Source organism: Ischnura elegans, chromosome 9 (assembly GCF_921293095.1).
Source record: "Ischnura elegans chromosome 9, ioIscEleg1.1, whole genome shotgun sequence".
NCBI lineage: Eukaryota > Metazoa > Arthropoda > Insecta > Odonata > Coenagrionidae > Ischnura > Ischnura elegans.
In genome coordinates this window covers 44,348,984-44,372,987 of record NC_060254.1, presented here as the reverse complement: position 1 = coordinate 44,372,987, position 24,004 = coordinate 44,348,984, and the positions used below count along the sequence as shown (strand labels likewise).

The following is a 24,004-nucleotide window of genomic DNA, read 5'->3' as shown; positions in this document are numbered from 1 at the left end:
GTATTGTACCCTCAATTATCAGCAGTTTATATTAAACCCTAACATAAAATTTGTATGGGGTCCCACGGTAATTATTAAAACAATCAATAAAAAAGATATGACTGGAGTGGGAATCACGGTGTTACGAATACATTTGAAAACAATTATGTACATACATTGTTGAAATTTTAAAGCAAAAACCGAGCATTGAGAATCATGCACATTTAACTAAGGTTTTAAAACATGTACAATCACACATTTGAATAGGTGTACGTATTTAATGTATCATTTAATGTAACTACAGTGAATTGAAGATGTCTCCACAGAATGAGTTTACACAGAGGTAGTTGCAGAAGATTTATTTTTGAAGAATTTGTAGCTGGTTGAGTGACTAGGATTAAGAGGTTTTTCCACACACTATAGGGATTCCTCATTAAGCATTTTTCTTGTTTGGAAGTGGGATGAGAGAGTAGCATGAGTCGTAAAGAGAGCTGGCCTATCTGCCTGCTGCTGATGTCAGTTTGAGTCATTTTTTGTACAGTGACACCAACAACAGACATGGAAATAAGAAAAGTTTGAAATCATTCCAAGTAGAGGGGAAAGAATGAGGCTTATTTGGGCATCATCTAACAGTGTTCTAGTGGCATTAGCACTGTTCACCTAACATTCACCATTTTCTCATAACAGGGTAGTTTCCTTCATCAAAGAAAACGAAAGGCATTGATTGCTATTCGTTACCCACCATTAGTGGATTCATAATATGCAAATAATGTGGTTTTACAAATCCCAGTTTAGACGAATGGCAATGGTCAATTTTAACCGCATTTGAAAAAGACCAGATTGGCGCCCATCTGATGCCACTTCACGTGACGTCACAGGGACATTTCTATACGAGTAGATAAGAGTTTTACATCGTCTGAGATTACCAATGCATGGATGAGGCACAGAGCTCAGGGAAACATGCCTTAATAATCACCTATTAAAACTGCCTATAGTTGGAAAGTTTCCTTCGTTTGATAAGGTATTAATAATCCATATTTAAGCCATACGCTACCTGTTAGCAGGGTACTCTGCTACCTGCTAGCAGCCTGCATCGCAGCGAAGCACATACCCTCCCCCAAGGACACCTCACACAGCGACAGCGGGAACCAGAATGACGTCAACTGGGGTTTTCCCAGCATTCATACTAGGGCCGTCCCATTTTCGCGCGCTTGAAAATTTTCACTTTTCATTTAATCGCGAAAAATAGATATCATCATTTAAAAATCTAAAAGCATGAAATTCGTACTCCAGGAGTAATAATCTTCCGATTTAGGCAATAAAAAATAAAAGGAAACCACCCTATTGGTTGCACTCATAGGGCTGGAACATCCAACATAGCCCTTATGATCCCTGGAATCACCTGTAGTGGAACTCCCACAGATCCCAATATGGTTTAAGATTCATTGATGGAGGTATAGAATATAGCCTTAAGGAGCAGATGGGACAAATTAGTTCACCACATTATGAGACAGGCTGGCCTGATGAAAACAGTAGCAGAAGGACAAGTGGAACAGAAGAAGAACAAGGGATGGCCCCAAATGGACATTGGACAGATTATAAAGGATGTCAAAGGGAATACATATGTCACAATGAAAAGGAGAGCTGTATTAAACCAATCCTAAGAATGTTGTCAAATTATGATAATGATACAATATATCATGCAAGGCCAAGGTCAGTGGTGGCGGAAGGTCAAGGGGTTGAAAACTACCCAAAATGTTTTAGGGGCACCAATTTAAGTGAAGTTAAAACCCATTAAGGCAACTACCCCCAAATGAATCCAACACAGTTTTTGACAAGGAAAAAGTTGGTGCCAGAAAAATATTCAGGGATTTGTTTAGAGGTTGATGCATTTATGATCACCTCCTATCCTCATCACATCTCATAGCAGTCTTAATCACTCTTCAGCGCCTTTTCCATGACCAAATTCAGAGGGAACTGAGTGAAACGGTTATTTTAGTAAAAATATAGAATTAAAAGCCGAAGACATTGGCCTTATCTGATTCAATCATAAGCTATTGGCAAATTGTATGTGCCTGCAACCAAAAATGGATATGTGGTCCACAGACTATTGAATGGGAAGCACAGTCCTAAATAAAATAAGTAAGATCACCATCACATGCTGAAAGCAGTACAGGCTGACATTAATCCTGACTCCCACATAGCTAGACTGCGCCAATGCTTCAGTGATATTGCCCATATGCAAATCCAAAACCCAGCAGAGCAACATATTAATCCACTTGTAATTAAACAGGTTCAGTAACTAAATGCATTGTACCCAGCACTGATAATATAATGGAAACTGCTCTATGATGCCCAAATACACCTATAATGGGGGTGGCAGTGAAGAACGAGACAGGATCCTTAAATCCTGCTTGTTATGACCGGATATTGAACCCGATTAAAAGTTTTTGACCTATAATATATATATTAATGACTGGAAGAAAAACATTGAGTTTTTTGGCATATTCTTTGGTGTCATTTGACGGCGCCGAGAACAAAAAGCTAACGTTTCACAGTGAGCTGTCCTGCTTCCACGATGTCCCGACGAGGGAAGGGGGCGGACCTCCACCGAGGCTAATGGTGATCTGCTTGAGCTTTCCACTTCCGCCACCATCACCGTCACTGGCGCTCTCCTCCACTATGTGCGCCGTGGGGTCCTGCATGACCAAGAGCAGTGCTTTGGGGCTCAGTTCGGACCACTGCCCTGAGGGGCGGTCTCCCCGCTTCTTCCGCCTCCGCTTGCCCCTCTGCCCCCCGTTGCTGTCCCCTGGGCTCCCGCCCCCGTCCTCCACGTCGCCCTCGTGGTCGTTGCCCTCGACCTCCTCCTCCGGGGGCGAGAAGGGGCTGTCTCCTCGGGAACGCTGCCGGTTCCGAGCCTTAACCTCTTCCAGGAGTTGCGCGAGGAGCTCTTCACTTGTTTGGCACGATAGGGTCCGCTGCTCCACTCGACCTACAACGGAGGAAAAATCCAAATGGGGAAGGTTGTGTTAAATTTCGGGATTACATTTATGGAGGTAGCGAAGAGTTTCGCGTCTTTCAAAACAAATGGTGACTTCTCGCATTTATTGAACATGGCATATGAAATAACTTTTCGCTTTCCATCAGAGACGCAGCCACGGGGGGGGGGAGGTTTTCCGGTTTACAACCCCTTTCCCCTGGGATGTTTTCCATAAACTCCGGAAGAGCCCCGAAGTCTCCGGTAAACCCCCACTTCAAAATCCTGGATACGCTATTCCTTTCCACATAGATTTTTAAGTACCCCCATCGATTTCAACGATTTAGAGTTATTTACAGAGGATCGGGAGTCTTGAAAATGATGCTTAGCTGTTAAAATCGATCGGAGTACAGGCGGAGACAACCAAATACATAGAAAATCATGCTGAAAGAAAAACGCTTTTATAATTGTATATTCACATCGACGCTGTGTTCCTTATATGATAATAATAGTAAAAACTTTGTTTCTTCACTTTTTCTCCTCACTAGAATGTCCATGAAATTTAGTTAATCAAGTCTTTCCCTGCGACGATGGTGCTTCCATGGAAGGGTAATGAGTTACGAGTTACTCGCGTAAGGATATGACAATTTTACCATTATCGAGTACGAACACGAGTAACGAAGCCTGCGTTACCTGAACGCTTTGTAGTCACGCGACCCCATTGCACCATGTTCCGATGCTGATATCATTTTCACCTTAGAATTTTTATTTAAGAAGCGCCATATACGTAACGGTGTTTCTATTAATTGCGCCGTGCGATCTAACAACGCGCATTTCGCGCGTGAGTAGAAAAAGCATACCTTTCAGGATGAAACATGCCATTTCTGGGTACAAAAATAGTTTGACACATGATATGTCGTAAACAACATGTAACTATAGTTTTTTTTATTAGAATCTGATTATGAGGCAGATGCATAATAAATTGAACAGGTAGATGTTTATATACCCACTTCATCTTCATGTTTCGATAACTGCAAAAATCTCTCGTGATCATTACACTGCTGCATCAATATCAAGCGAAGAAAAAAAAATACCACCGAATGTGAGCAGAATGGTGCAAAAAGGTTTAATTTTATCAGTTTATTGGCAGGCAGAACCATTATTTCTTCGATAATACCGTGATATCGATAATTTGCTTTAAATATTGATGATTTATCATCCATGATCGAACCTTCTGAACAGGTATTTTTTATTTTGTAAAATGTTCTCGGGATCGCCACCGGGTCAGGAACTGCATAACTGCCGAAGTTTCGATCTCCGACTCGGCCATCGTCCTCAGGGCTGTGAGGTATCTTTTAATATATTTAAAAAAAATATGCATACCTAAGAACTATTGATGAAATGATAGTGCTGCTTTCTAAAACCTTGATGAAATGAAACCTTTTACCCAATTCTCATTTACGGTGGAATACTTTCTTCTTTGTTTGATAATGATGAAGACTTTCCCAGCAGTTCAATTATCACGAGAGTTTTTGGTGGTTATCGGGAAATTATTCCTTTGAATTGTAAGGAAAACTTTTCCCAGCTAGAAAATGTGTTATGGAATTAATCGTGAATAAATTCTAACTCAGATTTGACTAGAAAAAATAAATATGATATTTCCCTTGCTTTTTGTAGATTGTCTTGACCATTTTAACTAGAAATCGACACGTAAGACCAAATATTTCTGTAGCATGAAAATTGAGAGACATTTCCACTTACAAGTGGCGGTACCTAAGAGACACCTCCACTTCACGTTAAATCTTCGCAGTGTGATAGCAAATGAAATATTAGGGGATAAGTGGTACTGCTCAAGCGTTCCGTGGGCATTAGTTTTCGAGATACAATGAATAGAATGATCTAATAAATCGCCTTGATTTATACAAACCACAATACATATGTATAAAGCCAATATAGCCCCATCCACAGGTACGGAAATTCTTTTTCCGCTGCTAGGCTCGATGAAGAGCGCACATGTGGCTATATTGCCATATAGTCTTATCTTGAGTTGCACAAAATCTAGGGGTTTTACCAGTAAGTTCTACTGATAATATCTCGAAACTAAGGCCCATTGGACGCCAGAACAAACCACTTACAACTTTCTGATGTAGGTTTTTAAGGCGTTCAGGTTCGCAGTAGTGTGGATTTCCGGGTTCCAACCGCGCTGTAATTTTGATGGCAACGTTTTACCTACTGCGCTGCAGTCGTCCACAGGCCACCTCAGCCTCGTCTGAACACTTAAGCCTGGCCTGAGGACGCCTACAGCAAATTAGGTGAAACGTCGCCATCAAGATGGCAACACTGATAAAACCCGGAAATATACCTTACTGCAAACCGCAAGTTCAACTGATTCCTGCGTGATATAGAGGAAGTTCGACATATTGAAATAAAAGGTAGTTTCACTTTCCTCAATTATTTAATGTGTCGTACGCATTAAATATTTGTGGAAATTGATGCAAAAGACTTGTACCAGATGATGGCTTTATGAGCTGCAACGCGTCGTGGGCAATAAATAATTTAGGAAAAATACAACCACCTTTTATTTCAACAAACCGCATACACCTTAAAATTTAATTTTCTCCCACACTGCGAAGTTTGAACGCCGCCTGATGATGACCAATGGGTATCTCCCCTTGTGAGGATATGGAGATAATACAGAAATTTTTCTTTTGTAAAGCGATTGTGAATCAAAGCTTACCTTGATTAACAGCTGCGAAGCAATCCGATCCAGCGGAGCACTTCTGCAAGGTGGAGTAGGGTGTGGTACGGCGAATTTCACCACTAAAGCCAGGAATAAAATCAGAAAATAATATTTAATGAAGGAAAATATCACCGGTTTAAATGAAAGTTGGATGTGCAAAATTACACTAGAAGAATTGCAATTACTAACACGCATTTCAGAGTAAGAGCATTTTTATATTTCTCGTCATTCCAGGGCTATAGGAGTGGGATTTTTAATATGCAGGAAAACTCTCTGGAAAGAGTCACTATGAGCAGTAGCAGTAGATATTTTACCATAGATCACTTCCTCATGGAAATGTTGAGAACCTATTCAAAATGGCTTCTTCAAATTTTGAGAATAATTTATTTTTAAAAAATCACCGCAACGCTAAATTTCACAAAATATTGGTGCACACCAAAAGTTTATTTCCGATTGATTACTTAGGCAAATAATTTCATCTGATGAAATTGATAAATTAAAATTTTGGGATATCCCACGTCCTGTGGCTTAAAAGTGGTTACCTCAGCCGGGGACCTCTTCAGGACTAATGTTCTGAAGAGGTCCCCGGCAGAGGGGAAGAATTTACAAGATTGGGGAAGATTAACCCAAAAGTTTTATTAGTTGACAACATATTGATCACGAAATTTTTAACATCTTCATTCACCTAATGGACTTTTAATTTATCATTCCTTATTTAATGTGCAAAGAGGTATAATATTTCTCATGAGCAACGCTGGATTCCCTCTTAATGAAAAAATAATAAGTCCAATCGATTTAGGTGTGGTATAGCGGCAGTTTGAAATATTGAAATGAAATGTAGTTGCGTCGTTCGTATAAAATAATTTTGGAAAAGTGCATCTACCTTTTATTTCAAAACAAAATAATATTTCTTTATAATTCCTTCCTACAATAATAAAACTGCCTTCCTTTTACATGCTTAACAATAGCAATGATTCATCCATCCATTCCGTATGCACCGATATCCAGTGGCGCAGCAAGGGGGGGTTTTGGGGGTTAAACCCCTCCCCCACCAGAGCTCAGAGAAATTTTTAAGTTTAAGCCATTTTACTTAATTGAATTGATATTACTAATAGAATAGAATAGTATAAGGATTAATAAAATATCCCTCAGAAAGCCGTAAAACTCACCATTTTGAACCGTTTATCTTTAAATTCCGCAATTTAATAATCTCGCACCTATCGCTTATCCTAGTGGGTATTCCATACCACCTCACACCCCGGTATTAGTGCACCTAAACCCCTCCAGCCTTAATTCCTGGCTGCGTCCCTGCCGATATCAACTAATGTATAGCAATAATATCATGTGGTAATGTAGATCTTGAAACGGAAGCTGAATCCAGCACTTAACACACTCTTTAGCATAAAAGTAACTGAGGCAGGTGAGATGAAGTGGAATGATATCCTAATTTAATGTAAAAGAGAGATGGCAATTTTTCCACGAATTTATCACGCATGACGCCTTTGAACCGTCAGGCTATTACCAAGTACAATGCGTACTTTGTTGTTTACAAGTTTTGTTGTTTTGCATGTTTTTTGTTTCTTAAAATGTGTGCATTTTCCTTGAAAATTGGCATGGCATGTGTGCATTTTCCTTTGGCCTAACGGTCAAAACGCGTCGTACATTATTAAATAAATTTGTGGAAAACTTGCCATCTCTCTTTTAAATTATAACACTCTTTAGCGTTGGATTCTCGAAGGTTACTGCGCAGAAACGTCAATTTTATCTTTTACTATTACTCTGAGTCGCAAAAGAACGTAGTGAAAACAGGGCACAGGGCGAAGGATGGGGGCAGCATCTCTATTCCTTCGGTGATTCAAGTCTCCCCGTTACGGACAAAAATCTCTCAATCCTCCTGATGCTGTCTCGGTACTGAATTAAAATAAAAAAAAGACGTGTCACTGAAACGGGAGTAAATGAAGAGGGGGTACGGAAGCCGTAGGGACGAGACCGAGGAATAATTTCGACGAACCGAAAATATGACGATGGTCTAGCGGAAGTTATGAGGGAGATGTTGAGGGGGGGTATAGTCCGAGGGATTGGGGCACGGTTGGCCTTGCCGTCCGTGGGCGTCGCATATAGCAGGGTGCAGGAAAGCGCGGGTTCCTCGTGTCGACACCTTCCGGTGTACTTCCTTTTCAGATGGCGTGATTAAAAATGAAAAAACAAAATAATCACGACGGGGCGAGAACGCGGTCGAAGCAAGGCCGGACAAGAGGTGACGTTCTAAATCCTCTAAAAGCTGCAATTCATCTTAGTTTCTTTTTTTTATTCAAACCAACGTTTCGAGGTCTCTCACTCCCATTATAGGAATGGTGAAATTTTTTTGAAAAATCAAAACTGTGTGTGGTACGTGCGGTTGCATTGGTTACATACCTGGACACTGTGTGAAAAAGAGAATTCTAGTTCACAAATGAAATGGTAACACGCTTGACTTTGTGGGATTTCACTGTTAAACTCGAGGGAAAACATGTAAAATTCTCAAATAACTTCAGTCAACGATGAGGCTTTGTCAAAAAATGATATTATTACAAATTTACATTATATATAGCTAAAATTATCACTTATCATAAAATCCGAACTTTATCCCATTTCAAATCAACTTTTTATTGCATCTAACTGCCATCATCAAATTTTTTTATGATAATTATGCATGCGGTCGATTTGATATGTAAATACTACGTGACGGAAAATTCTTGTTCCAAAATTATACGGCCACAGCTCAAACTTTCTGGGTTTTCAAAGTTAAATTTAGAGATAAAAATTGTTAAATTCATTTTCACAATTTATTACAAGTCCAGGTTTCATCGAAGAGTCATGTAATGATGTCGACCAGTCGAAGATGATCTACCACGGCTATATAGATTGAATCACGAATAATGACTGGGGAAAACACTCGTCCCTGGCACATAAATAGCCGAAATCCAATGAAAAGTAGCATGGAACATTGAAATTGACTCACGCGAACGGTTTCACTGTCCCTCTGAAGAACATTATGAACGATACTTATCACAAATCTTGATGATAGTTCGAGCAATAATTTTCAGGGCCACACGGTTATTTTCGCTATTTCTTTTTCAATCATTATTGCTGTGCCCCCAATATAGAATACTCTTTATTCCATTGGCAGCTGAACGCGGCGTTATAATCAATATTTTGCATATTTATGTGATATTAAAAAATAAACGCATGTGTTACCTGCGATTACAGCGGTCCCATACCTGTATACTGCGTGAAAAGTAAGTTCTAGTATATAAGTGAAATGGTCACACATTTAACTTTGCCAAATAAATGGCATTGTTAAAAGCTTTGCACATGTTATGTATCCTGACCAGTGGCGTAACTAAGAATATGCTTTGGGGGGAATGGGATGGCCTGGGGTGTATAACGTTAGTTTATTATTATTTATTTTTATTTCTCTGAGGTTTTTGCGGGGGAGGTAATCTATTCCCTCCCATAGTTACGCCACTGATCCTTACCAACAGGAATGAAGTTGAATCCGACACTTCACGTTGTCATTAGTTTCGGAGTTTTTTACTTTGTTGCGCAATATAATTCCAAAGTGGAAATAATCATTAAAATCTATTTGAATAATGTTGGGTGATGTTGTTTCATATAGATTTTTCATGGAATAAACACGTGAATGTACTTATTTAGATGACTTTCGTACGTGATTTAACCATTCAAGTGTAGCTCTGTTTAAGTAATCCAAGAAATTTTCTTTCTCCATCATATATCTCTTTATAACATGAAGTTTCATAAACCCGAATTTTTACCGTAAATATTTTGTTCATTATGACCATCGGATACGCATATTCTGATGCTACGTTTCATCTAGGGATTAAGACTCCTTTCCACTACATGAAGTTCCAGGAAAAATATACGTTTGACGCTTTCGTGGCGCATATACGTCCATCTTCTTTTTTTAACTTGGGGGACATAGCACGAGCTCACGCTACCACATGCATATTTTCCTCTCCTTGCTCACGGGCACACGTGCAATCTCTTCCTCTCAACATCTCGGAGACGCTCTGTTGAATATATAAACTGGAACGGACGGAGTCAAGCGCTCATGGTCGGAAAAATTAATAAGAAAAAAGTGATGGGAAATCCTTGTGCGAGGAAAAAGATTAAGAATGAGATCTATATAAAATAAACATGCTTCAGGTGTACTACTTATATTATTTAAAACTTCTTGGTGAGTTTATATGAGCAAGAGTTTAGGGTAGAAATAAAAAAATACGTTAGACCAGTTTAAAGGATTAATTTCTTTCATTGTAGTTCTTTATAACCTCGGTTTACCCTCATCTATGCTATAAAAGATACCTTTTCCGGCGTAATTCGGTAATATACAACATAATGAATTGAACACAGAATGCCATTTTCAAGGAAATTGTCAGCATGTGCCGAAACCTGGGTGGGTAAAAATAAAGAAGTGTGGAAGTAGACAAATTCTTTTACAATGTTTAATCTCATCTACATTACTCTTTCAAAATAAGTCAATTTTTCATAAATAAATTGACATCATTAGAGGCATCTTAATTTCAACCCGTTCACTACGTTTCCTCTACGATTTCTGTAATTAGTCCTTTAAGAACTAAACTAAGTTACCGCTCGTAAAAAATCTCTTCCTCTGAGCCATATTATTTAAGAATTATGTCAGATACATTTAACATATGTAAACAAAACTGAAAATAACTCATGAAATTTGCTACGCATATAAAATCAAACTAAAAAAATCAATTTCGAAATGAATCTGCGGGAAATTAAAATAATAATAATGCTCCAACAGAGTTATAGTTGAAGTAGCTCCAAATTTTTAACTTTCCTGAGAGTGAGTTTCCAGGAAATTCACTTTAACGTTGCTACAGTGATATGTAAACTTGTAAGAGCGAATGCCAGTCATTGCGACTGACTAGCCTAACTACTTCGTACTGTTCTAACCACTTCTAACTTTGAATTGGAATTAGGGTGGGACGTAAAAAATTCTTTTCCTGATGTATGTCCGATGTTTTAGTATCGCTTATTGGGCTTTTGATGAAATCTCTTAGAAATTAGGACGAAGAAATGGTATATGGCAACTGACGCTGTAATGCCGGAGAAAATCTTCCCCCGTTTCTAACTACTTCCTTGATTTGCCTTATATATATCGCATATGAATCGTAAATAGGTGATTTAACTTTCATATTCATTTCAGTATCTTAGACTGCTCTTAATATTAAACATTTGGATTCGATTCCAGCAAAATATGTGCATGCAAGTCCAATACTGCTTCCAAAACCTCACACAGATTCTAAAGCAACCATAATGAATGGAAAGATCGGTAATGCTTTGCTTTTGTAATTCAAGTAAAACATCCTCCTCAATATTATATTCCAAACATTTGAGACGAGTTTTGGGATTAAGGACTTCATTTACTATGCTTCCCTTTAACCACTCAAAAACGTTAACGAATTTAATAGTGTAAAAATTCCAAGAAGAAAATTTTCGAAATAACGATAGTCCCTCAAATAAGCCATAATTTTTTTCTTCTTTTATCTCCTTCATGATGAGCATCAGATTATTTTCCTGAATAGGAAAATAACGTTTACTTCAGTTATGGATTCAAGCTATTAATATTGTAGCTTCTGTCATAATGTGAAGTATATGCATTGATATCGCTTACAAGCAAATTCAGCTTTTGGAAAGGTTTTATGTCGAAAAGAAATCAAAAAGAACAAACTGTGATTGTAAACCATGAGGAATAAGCAACCTTCTCCCATTATTCTCGTTGAAATATTCTCGTGATATTGTTCAACTGAATTAGCGTGTTTGTCACGAAGACATTTTTGATCACTTTTGTAGTCTTGAATTTTCTAGCCTGACTACTGTTTACCAAAGCCAAAGCAAATTTTTTTAGAATAAAAGGACTGAAAATCCACTAAATTTACTCATTGATAGACTTACTGGATGACTTGCGCATATCTCCGTGAAATCCACAGTGGTCAGCACAGTGCCCTCATCTGTCCTCGTAAGATGGTTGAGGAGATTTTTCTTACCCTTCCCGACGAGTGATTCACGCGAAGGGTTTTTTTCCGTAACCTAGCAAAGCAATTTCTTCCCCAAGGGTGAATGGGTGGTTGCCCAAAAAAGGAAGGGCACGCTTTTTGAAGGAGGTTGAACTGGTCGAAAAAAGGTAGTGCCAGCCTCTGCGTGTGGGTGTATCTCAGGAGAGATATTATAAGAGGACAGTGGAATAGAGGCTCTTTCCTTCTTGCTCATGTGGCGGTCAAGAGCTTAGGAAAAGATGAAAGGAAGAAAGGTGCTAAAATTGCTCTTCCCAGAGGGAGCGACGAAGAGGAAAAACCGTTAAAGGATAGTAGGAGATACTAATTTTACTCACGACTTATTTAACTGCAATTTTTAAATTTTTTTTTCATTTAGTTTTAAACATTTTATCGGCCAACATAGTTCTAAAACCTGGTAAAAAGTGATTGATTAATGCTTAAAAACCACTAAAAATCTGTGTTTACTTAACCCTCATATGGATTCGCTGCGCCTTAGCGGCGCTCGTGGTTTTAAAAGTGATGTAAAATTTTTCCATTCCGATGGATCATTTTGAAATTTTCAGTAGTCTATTTTGTCTTCTTTCTTCGTCTACATATATAATTTTGTTTGCACAGAGTGGATAGTTTACATTTTATTGGCCTCTAATGAAAAAAAGTTACTTCGTTGGATTTACGGCGCCGAGAATTTTCTTGTAACCTTTCCTTTTCCTTTCGAGTAACATTAGAGCATAGGATGAAAAAATTGAAATAACACGGGAAGATTTTTGAGACTGCTCCTTAAAAGATAGGATTACTAACTAGTTGAACGTTTGCTGTGAACACTATACTGTAAAACCTACTTCCAATCAATCAATGAATGATACATACAAATGTTTGGGGCGAACAAGAAGAGAAACGACAAAAAATACCCCATCTACAATCATTAGTTACAGTATCCGTCGATATTTGGTGGAAATGTTTGATATCCATGAGAATAAACAACAAAAGGTAAACTTCCTCACTATTTTATTTAAATGAACACCGACCCGGTTTCGACACGTAGTGACATTATCGAAACCGGGTGTTCATTTAAATAAATTAGTGTGGAATCTTTATTCTCATGGCCATCTACGATCATTTGGAACCCTTAGGAAAAATGTTGAAACACTAAATTTTCTATTTTATATTTCTGACAGAGTTGCCAACTGCCTCTATGGATCTACTTTTTGGCGGAATTTTAGGGTTAAAAATCGATGGTAATGTAGAATTTTAATATCGCGTTGAAGCTTATTAACGGTATCAAAGTCATTGTGGCAGCTATTAGTCCACACTTTGAAACAGTCAGAATGGCTGGACGCCAAGAATTGTTTGATATTCCTACGATTTAATTTAAGTAGGTGGAACAACGGCAGACAAAAATTGTAAGAACTGCCAGAGGGACAAAATAATACCGTAGGATTTTCCGAGGGAGTTAGGGGGGCAGAGCCCTCTCAGCGAGCGAGAGCGAGTAACAAAAATATGAAAGTCATAGGCTAACACGGATATTCAATCTCGAGCAAAGTGAACAAATATTTCAATTCTGGTTATTTGGTATTAAAAAGATACTTTGAATCTTGAATTTACGTATACAACGGTTACGGGTAACCACACTAGCAAGGCTTTATAGAGCGTGCACTAAATTACGAAGTATCCACTGATATCTATTTTATTTAGTGCATATAATCTCTAACTCCGTTAAAAACTAATCGTCACAGAGGAAAAAAGGCGTAGATGCCCACGAAATCTAAGTAGGTGGGAGTTCAGAACGAAAGTTGTGGGAATTTTAAAAAATCATTACATTTCGTATTGAAATGTGAAAAAAGGTATTTTAATACGAAAAAATTTGAATCACACAGCAGTTAGCATAGTCTTTTTTTTAACCAGATTTCAAGACCAGATCCCAGATTTACCAGATTCGGAACAAAATGAATTTTCTCTAATTCCCACGATAGGTAGGTTTTAAAACTCTACTTCCCCGGCGGTCCATTTGATTTCACCAAGAATTTTATTTTGAATAGAAATTTACAAGATCAAATATTAATACAAGAACAAGAATCACACAGCAGTGGGCATTATCTCTTTTTTTCCAAAAAAAAAAGGAATTACGAATCTGCTAAACTGGCAGTGCAATGGATTTCACCAAGTTATTCAAACACAATACCAATAATTCCTTCGAACGTACCCCGGATTGATGACATACCTAAAACATGGGATGCACTGTTTGTCGGGCCAGAACAAATGTAGTATTGTGACATAAGGCAGAGTTCGCAACGTGATCGCAGTTATTTCCGGGACATTGTTGACCTTTTACATAAAAAAACGCGAACGTACGCAGTTGCTAAATGTTTGCTCGACTTCTTCATCAGATTTTCTGCGCAAGGGAAGGGGAAGAAGTTTGCCGCAAAAATGGAAGCCGGTTATTGAACCTCCTTCATTTCGAAAAGATTCGAAGTATCACCTTTTTAATATGGGATTAATTTTGATCTGAAGACTCGGCCATTATAAATGCAGGTGGAACTTAAAATTCACATTTATATAATATAAAATCAAATGAATGAAAAAATGCTTATATACACAAAAAACGCCAAATAACAAAATAGAATCGAATATTGGACGAAAACAGAGCCAATAATATTTAATGTCACTCAAAATAAGGAGTAGAAAGTTCAGTGAAATTTTATAAGCTTTTTTTTGAAGAGAGTCTTACTTAATTCTCATGATAAAATATACCGAATATGAGGATGAAATAAACTACAAGATTTTTTCATTTATGTTATTGCCGCTTAGCGATTGATGTATGTACAAAGCAGAGGACGGGCATGAAAAACTTTATTCGATGAAAACGCTTAATTATGGCTTTGTTTCATGAATTTTTCACTAAAGATAGTGATGATTGGTGGATCAAAGGAATGCACGAAACCATGAAGCGGCACATAATTTCGTAATAAATTTTACGACGCATGGAGGGCGAATCAAAATAACGAGAAATAAAATTATACTGGCTTTAAGCGTAGTTGAGAGCGATTCCACTTCTGTCGGCGCAGATAAAAAATATTGAAAAATCTGCCAATCAGCAACGTACCGATTAAGGTGCCGTAAATTATTATATTTTAAGAACAAAAGGTGGAATAGCGAGCAGTAAACCTTGACCGAATGATCAAAAAATGCAATAAAAGTATAAGAAATCTATGCAGAAAATATAATTTATCTTGCCACGTAATCAAACCAGGATCCCCTGAATCGTCACCGATTTAAGCCCCAGTAGTTCGAGATTAAGATTTAAGTTCGTAGCAACTTGACTTGCTGTACCTTGAATTATTATGAACCAGAGATATTCCTTCAACTACTGCAAAAAACCACGTATCAATGGTGAAATGGATTTCGAATAATTATAATAATTTCCGTATCTCCCGGCTGAAGAAATTATCTTCTTAGCTACTTGATAATATAAGAGATATTCGAACGTGCATCCTTTAAATAAAAGTCGAGTTACCCCATAATATGTAGTTTCGAGGCTCATAGGAAATAAGTGTAAGAAAATTCGTTTCTAAGCGTAAGACCAAGATTGAAATGGCAAAAACATAAATTACGCTATGGGTCAGATTGACTGACTATGAGAATAGCATTTGCTTTCATGTTGATCATTGCGATTAAAAATTTCATATCCGTTATATTTAATACTCACGAGGAAGGAAAAGTATCAAGATTTTAATACAATTTATTTATAAGCATTTACAGCAATTTCCACTTCCCTTCGTAATTACGAGGATAGGTTAGAAAGCGTTTAAATGCAAACCGTGACTTTTGGCTCCTTCATGGCCATCATTTGCGCAATTGCGTACATTTCCCTTGAGTTGCGAACAAATGTACGCTCTTTTTGTGTTTATAATTCCATAGCCAGGCCAGGTTAATGTAAGAAAAGTAGTCTTGGATACGGGTTAAGCCTCTAAAGCTTCCCGAAATGGCTTATCAGAGGTAAGAGGCCGAATAAGTACGAATTAGTTAGATGAACGTTCGTGTTCAGGTCAAGAAAAATGATAATCTTTCGTCGTTGAAATTTAAAATGATAAGGATAATCACAATTAATAGAGTGATTTATTCGCACGATCGATTTATGTTGTGATCTCTAAGATGTAGGACTCAAATAGTTTAAGAAGAGACGCGAAAAGTGATGACGATGATCGTTTCAATTTTCTGTTGAATAGACGCATTAGACCGACACGGATATGGGTCCCACCTGAACACCCAAGCCACGTCACTTCCCTACCTTTCATCTAAACTTCGCTCGTATAACGATTCGCTGGTGAACTCGTGGGTATATTTCTCGCGCAGAGACAAGTAAATGCGGACAGCACACGTACAGTATTTCCTCTTCCCGCGTATAATGAGGATCACAGTCCCTAGCCTCATTTACTACCTCACCCCTTATTTTGTGAGAAAAAAACGACATGTGCAGCGAGAGTTAGGAGAGAGAGAAAAAAAAAGAATTCGTACCGTCACATACAACTCCCGTGTACCTGGTTCTTTCCACGTACACAATTGAGCCGTGAAGTTAAACGAATCTTTCAATCTAAGAAATTTAATTCAGCCGGAAAAACACATTCGTGTTCACTAATGACCTGCGGGCTGGGAAAAATTAATGACCGAGGGAGACAATGAAGTTTTACTGACGAATCTAGCTACGAATCTTTATGAAGTTTTTGAGAAAAAAAAACCCGAGCGTGTCTTTTGATCAATTGTTTGTGCTAAAAGAGTTATAAACAATGGCCCGCAGCAATTCAATGAAACATTGAACGCGAGATTTCTGCGGAAAAAAAATGCGTAAGCGTTTCAATTATCACATCAAAAGCAGCGACCAAATCCCGCTGAATTAATTATCACTCACAAAAACTAGTTTATCTTCGGAAATCAATTCAAAACTTAGTATAAAAATACACAATTTAATCGTTGTAATTTATTACCAGAGGTATGAATAAATGAATGGATTGGGCATTACTAAAAAACTTAGTGCACCGATATTATGTAACACATTTTATCTAGAGAGGGCCCCGGCCTTAAGGCTATCAAAGAGAGGAAACATGCACTTACCACTAATGAGTTTTTTGTGTTTCAACGAAATATATGCAGCAGCAATATTACGGACATACGTTCGTAGTTAATTTTTCCATATTTTTGCGACTAAATACTGTCAAGCATCTTAAACGCCATTATTTCTCAGCGGATACAGATTAACTGAAATCAAGGCGTGTATTTTATTTCCGTAGAATCTAACTACCATAGAATTGTCTTGTGGGTCACGAAAATAAGAGCAAGTGGAGGCTTTCATTGCTAATTATTAACAATATCATCATAGAATTTTTTTCATCAAGATGATCCCACTGTACCAAAAAAATCAAATCCATATTGAATAATATATACGTATAAATTTTCGCTACCCTCATTTCCACTGTTTCTGATGGTATTTCGGATCAAAAGCAGTAATTAACAATAGTTTACTAATTGAGTAATTTCTCTTAAATTTGTATGCATATTTTTTAATACAGTTGTATAATATCGTATTTACGGTTACATCTGGGGATCATTTATAACGCCGATATGAACTACCAAATATGTATCCGAATAGTGTTTTAACTTTGAAAAGGTGAAGACCAAAGGCCATTATGTTTTCTAAGGGTAGAAACATCTGAAGTGAAAACATTTTTGACTTAGCTGGGATTCGAACCCGGATATCCCGATTGCCGGTCAGACGTGTTAGCCAGTTACACCACCAAGACATTTTCTCAGAGCGAACTTCGGGATGGGTTTTACCGAACAAGATGTTGACGTCAAAAGTCCACACTGTGGCACATGTGGCGAGGGTCGTGCTTACTAAGCCACTGTCGGGGTGGACTTGTGACGTCAACATCTTTTTATAAGCCATAGGGAGAGAAAAGACTGAGATATGGTTGTGGAGAAGAATGGAGAGGGTGAAGTGGCCGGAAAGGAGGAATAACGAAGTGGTAGACAGGGTAGGTGATGAGAGGCAGCTTGTTAATGAGATACAAAGGAGACAGAATATGGATGTAGCGAATACTTATAAGGGATAAGGTGTTGAAAACAGTGTTAGAGGGTAGTATGTTAGGTATATGACGAAGTGGAAGGATGAGAATATGATGTTTAGATAGAATGAAAGGGAGTAGGCCTTACCGTGTATTGAAAAGGGAAGCCAATGAAGGAAGGGGCTACTGCCAGAATGCTTCATAATTATTCCATTCAAACCAACCAAAACCATGATAAATAGGAAATTTCGCGCTTTTATGCCGAATTCCATACGCTTACAATGCTAGGTGACTGTCCATGCTGCCATATAGCGATCGATCGTTGCAGAGGCTACACTAAAACTGACAAGATTGAGATACAGGGGTTCTAGCGTAACAGATATAGAATACCAGCCCTAATAAACGGAGAGCTTCGACAGTAAAATATGTTAAAATAAAATAGGTTATATACCATAATCCGTAGAAAACTTTAATAATAATCATGCAGTATTAAATTTACTGACCGTGGCGGCGTGGGCGAGTCTTTCTTGCTGTGCGCGCTGTTGGACGAGTGCGTTGGGGCGATGGCCCTCGTGTGCTGGGTGGCGTTGCGGTGCGAGTCGGCGGCCGCCGCCGAAGACTTCTGCGCGGGCCGAGAGCCGCCCACGTGGCATCGGATGGACGTGGCCGTGGTGAAGTAGGCGCGGTCATTCCGCTCAGGGCGCCACAGGATCACGTACAGCTTCGGCACGAAGATGAAGCCCATGGTGACGGAGGCGCTCAGCGTGACGCACAGACACATCGTTATAACCTGCAAAGGGAGAGGAGCCATTGATAGAATAGAATATAAATTTATGGTCCTTGAACGTATTCGTCCACCAAAAATATACAAAAAGGTACATATATAATTAAGCTCGATAACCCAATGATTCTCAGCCCAAATAAATACATAAAAATCAAGATATATTAGGGCTGATAAACCGAAGCAACAAATTTAGTAAAAAAGTTAAGAAACAAAACACGTTAATGAGCATGTCACACGTTTAGTTAGAAATGCTAGTTAATTAAGTTTTTAAATCACTAATTACAATTATTAACAATTTTTCGAAGGCGGTTTTCAAAAATTTCAATAATATTTCCACTAAAACCCTAGAATTCCCCCTAGAAGTTCAGAAAAGGTATCTAAAAGAAGAATTGGGCAATGAGGCTATCATATTTTATTTAAAATTATTAGATTTTGCTTTAAGGTTTCACAAAATACCGCCGTTTCAAGCAATTATCCGAAGCAAATTCAAATAAAAACACACTCGTTTTACCTTGGAGTCGGATCCGAAGTAGATTGGGACGAAGGCTACCCAGATGACGGCCGTGGTGTAGGTGGCGAACCCGATGAACTTAGCCTCGCGAAAGTTCTCCGGGACGTTTCTCGTCTTGACGGCGTACGCGGTGCAGAGGGCGAGTAGGGTGAAGCCGAAGGTGAGTGGCACCACGACACCCAGGGCGCTCGTGTTGCAAGCGAGGCGGGCGCGGCCCGGCGCCGGGAAGAAGAGCGCCGCATCCGGAGGCTCTAAGGCCAGCATCGCGCCAGCCACACCCGCCTCTACGCCGATCAGGGCGCTCGTAATAGCCACCTATGGACAAAATGCGAATTAAAAGGGATAGTTGTATATGGTATAGAATGATGACCGAAAAAGAACGTTTATCTAAGACAAAACTCGCAACATTTGAAGAAATTGTGAGTGATATCAGGGTCGAAAGGCCGTACTCCAGAATCTGCCTCAAACCTGATTCTTCAGTCTACCATGGTGGTTCAAATCTCAACCTCAAGTTGAGTTTGCATTCGTTTTTTAGAATCTAACTACAAATCAACTCAATCTAGATTAATGGAGGTGAACTTTCCTGAATAATGCTTTTGCCTATGCTACTTTCATTCATAGTTTCCCACTCATCAAAGATTCACCTACATACACCAGGCCAGTCAGTGACTTTATGGAAAATATAAAATATTTTTAAACATTGTTTGTTAAATCGATTAAATACAAAAATATCAATGGAGAGAAAACTTTAAGCCTATTTTTCAATTTTTCCATATATTACTGGAGGTGCGCACTTCCTCCCCTAATTCGCCACTTAATAGATCCGGGTTCGAATTATGATTAAGCCAAACGATTTATTTGTGACGAATTACACCCTTAGTGCAAAGCTCAATGCATCCGTGCGCATGATTGAGTACAAAGTCACTTTTTACATGCATAGATTTGTTATAAAAATATGTTTAAACTTACCTGCGCTGCAGCGGACATTAGACGTGGTTTCCTCGTTGGAAAGCGAATATGTTTGCCTCCGCTACCGGACCCAGATACGTATGTCGCCGATGCTGCCGCCATTATCCTCGCTATCCTAAATCGGAGAGGTTTGCTTAAACCACGTTTATTAACTGAAATGGTTGCTCTGATTAATCAAGATATGAGCAAATACAGCGAAATTACTGGTTAATATACTTAAAGAGAGACTAATGAGTAAATACTAACTGTAAAAATACAGATATTAAAACAATCAGTACACAATTTATTAGGTGTATATAATATTCACGGTATAGTTATATTATGAATCTGTGGGTCGTAAAATAATTAGAATGAAAATTGTATCCAAGACATCGATTTTAAGCAGCTGCCAGGGTGCTATGTGACTACTAACTATGATGAATTTGGAGTGACATTTTAACATTTGTTAAACTAAATAATATTTGAAAATATACTGTAACTATGAATTATGTTTCAAATGATATTAAACGAAGAATAATAAACAAAAAAGAGAAATATTGCGAAGGAAATGGTTGTTGTTAACCATTTATGTGAACAGAGCTAGCGTAAAATCAATTTCATTTAATGTCGAAGAAAGCAATAGTGAAACTCAACGCTTGCAAGGCTACAAATTGAACGTGGCTGTGTTTCCTGGATTATATGCAATTGCAAACCACATTAACAATGTGGGTGACTATACTTACAGGATAGGGAAAAATAGGTTATATTCCTTGCGTTTATTAACTTTCAGCGTATTAGAGATTAAAGAAAGATCTTGAATTAGTTACATATATACAGTTAATTACAGAGAATTATGAAGAAAAAATAATTTTAGAAGGCAGTACTTATTGATTAATACTTAATTCAATGCTAAATTTTACACTCTAATTTAACCTTACTTGAATAAAACAGTTATTGACATAGAATTGCTGTTAAAATGATGAATGCATTTCATTAGATTGATTCGATACAAGTAGGAAAGTTTTTTTTAGAGAAAATAGAGCTAAAGAAAAGCTTCCGTAATGTGGCATTTCATCTTGGACATTGCCGTGGGTCATGAGACAGTTGTGCAACCAAAATATACAAACTATAAAAATCTATCGTTTTCCTTGAATTGATCGATAGAAAACGGCATTTTGCTACATATTAGAATCATTCTAAAGGATAATAAGAAAACACATGATTAAAAAAAGTGCATTATGCGAACGTTTAGTTACCCTGGTTACAAATTATGACCAGCTCAAAAGATTACACTCCTGCTGGTAACGCCCTCGACTCGTTTCGCAATCTTAAACTTCTTGCTGTGGTTAAATAGATGATAAGGAACGGGCGATGATCCTCTATGGGCCACCCGAGCGTTTCTTTATTCTCATTAGCTCCAAACGGGATATAATTTAACCTTCACGCTGCCATGGATCGGAATCATAAAGACGCTTCGTTTTCAGTGGAAATTTATCACTTGATAGGTCACGAGTGCTACCTTTCACTGGAGGTAATATTAAAAAAAATAAAATGAAGTTCAAGAAGTTTAGACGATAAAATAATCCTGAATGATTCATTGCTTAAAATGAGCCGCGTCGGAATATTTGCAAATAAGCAAAAACCATCTTGATAAATGGCACATATCGCACGTGGCAACAGGAAGATCCAATACGGAGGTATCGGGCATAAGCAAAGCACTAAAAGTTCAAATAAGTTTCAATCCCACAGCATCGACAGAATAATCTATGATTGATGGTTTCGTAGCTGAAAGTACGCATAGAGATAAATAATATTCAAATATTATCACAATAATATGGTTGATCAAACTAAAAACAATTGAAAAAGAAATATGCGACTTGATGGTACTTTTTCAAGTAATCTAGCTTTACAGAGCAGCAGTAAGTAATGTTTAAATTGTCCTCACTCGGTAAATCTAAAAAATTATTCTTGGCAACTCTAGTTATAGGCCATTAGATACCTGCCCCGCGAATTTGAAGTTAAATTTGTCGTCTCCCTTCTTATACATATTTTTTACGCGAAGATGAGTGGAAAAATTGAAGATAAGTCCTTCCCCTGGTCAATGAAAGATTATCCTTTCCCCCATGGCAATTCTAATTGAAGTTCAGAGGCCTTTCCAGACCTAGAATAGGACTGAAAATAGGTATTTCAGTTATTCATATTTCCCCCCAAACAGGGGGCGGATTCAGTGTCATCTTTAAGTATGACCTGGGTCCGGGAAGTATGGAATACCCCCGGGAGAGAGGGGCATTTATACCGACAGTAGGGAGTGTTAAGCTCTACGAGAAATGCACCTCTAACTTCTATAACGTTTGGGACTTGTAGTCAGGTATTTGCATATACACTCCCTTTAATCCTTTACAAGGATACAAAAACGGTTAGAATAATAAATATTAAAGCTATTGAGTAAATTTGGAGGGGGGCTCATGACTCTTTGTTGTTCTCTCTAAATCCGTCCCTGACCCCAAATCTATGCTGCCATTTTCATCGCGACTCAGAGGATGAATCAGCTGATATACGAGCTCCTTCCCTAATAGGCTGGCCATTTATGTCTTTGGTTGGGAGCACCTGATACAACTTATTCACGTTATTGACGGCCGAAGAGTGCCGTTCCGGGCGTTAACAATGGCTTACACGAAGCCGTTCCGTTGCTTTGCTGTGTCGTGCCATGCCGAGCCGAGCCTTAAGCCTGAATCACACGATCATTATTTCTTTCCCTCAGAGAGGTTGCTGCAGCGATAGCTTTTCAGGAACTAAAGAATTGATGGCTCGACCAATCATTTTCTGAATCACACGTTTATTTCCACTGTCCCTTTTGCATAGCTTATTCCGTCACTTTAAGTGTTATTCAATTAAAAGCCAATCGTAGCGTTACAATCGCAATTAACGGCCATGCGTTCTGATTGGCTGAAAGACGATGCAAGTTATGGTATCATCTACGGAAAAAGGGTCGGGCCGAGTGTTGGATATACCATCCCTCGAGCCATCGCGGACAAAACCGTCAGTTTTTCCGCCATTACTGTTTCTGTCCCTCCAACATAATGGAAAAAATGATCGTGTGATTCAGGCTTTACCGCCCGTCCGTAATGGATTTCATACTGAACTTGGCCCATTTACATTTTCTTGGTTCTACACCCGTCTCTGGTTACACGAGTATTACCAATCTTACCGATTCGTCTTAGTTAGGAGGGCGGCATAGATGACGGCGAGCGATAGTCCCGGTAGTGTCCGCGCGAGGGCGCAGGAGAGAGGCGTTGGAGTGGCGAGGAGGGGGATGGCGGCCACGTGGCCGATGCAAGCGCCGCCCGCTATCAGGTAGCTAAGCTCCCGGGTAGAGGCCTTGACGACGGGCGTGTTGTTGTGACGCAGGAACACGGCGGCCGAGAACGCGGCCGAGATGAAGCCAGCGGCGGAGAAGGAGAGCGCCACTGCTGCCGCGGGGTCCGACCACCGAACGCGCTCCACCGGGATCTGCTCGCACCCTATGAGGATTAGAAATAAACAGCGAATTAGAAGATTGCGTGATAGGCCTACCAAAAGAAAAATATTTTAAATGGTGGCGGCGGGTTAAAGGCCTCGCCTGCCAAACATGAGGCCGCAGGTCCCGTCTGGGTAGGATTACCCTATCCTGGGCATGGCATTTCGTACACGTGTAACTGTTGAATTTGTTGAACACCCCAACATAAAATGGCCAATATGTTCGTTATGCGGTGGTATGGGAGTAAAAAAAACTAGCCCAGGCGAAGAGAGCATTCCACTACTTGATTCCACCAAAAGAGAGACCTGCTTACAGCGGGAAACTTAAATATGGAAGTAAAGAAACAATTTATAAGAACCTACATCTGGAGTATGCTCCTATATGGAAGTGAGGCATGGACAATGAC

The 24,004-nt window shown here is 38.8% G+C and overlaps 1 protein-coding gene across 1 annotated transcript in view; it reads right to left on the bottom strand.

Annotated features, from left to right (window-relative positions):
- Positions 1–1,258: 1,258 nt before the first annotated feature.
- The window catches only part of LOC124165654 (metabotropic glutamate receptor 1-like), a 396,224-nt gene continuing 373,478 nt past the window's right edge, over positions 1,259–24,004 (bottom strand). Inside the window, exons 10-15 of the mRNA XM_046543129.1 lie at positions 23,290–23,602; positions 20,103–20,217; positions 19,134–19,448; positions 18,342–18,628; positions 5,694–5,776; positions 1,259–2,971 (exon numbers count right to left, since the gene is read on the bottom strand). Coding sequence (XP_046399085.1) covers positions 2,532–2,971; positions 5,694–5,776; positions 18,342–18,628; positions 19,134–19,448; positions 20,103–20,217; positions 23,290–23,602 — 1,553 coding nt within the window. The 3' untranslated portion in view covers positions 1,259–2,531. The remainder of the gene's footprint in view (positions 2,972–5,693; positions 5,777–18,341; positions 18,629–19,133; positions 19,449–20,102; positions 20,218–23,289; positions 23,603–24,004) is intronic.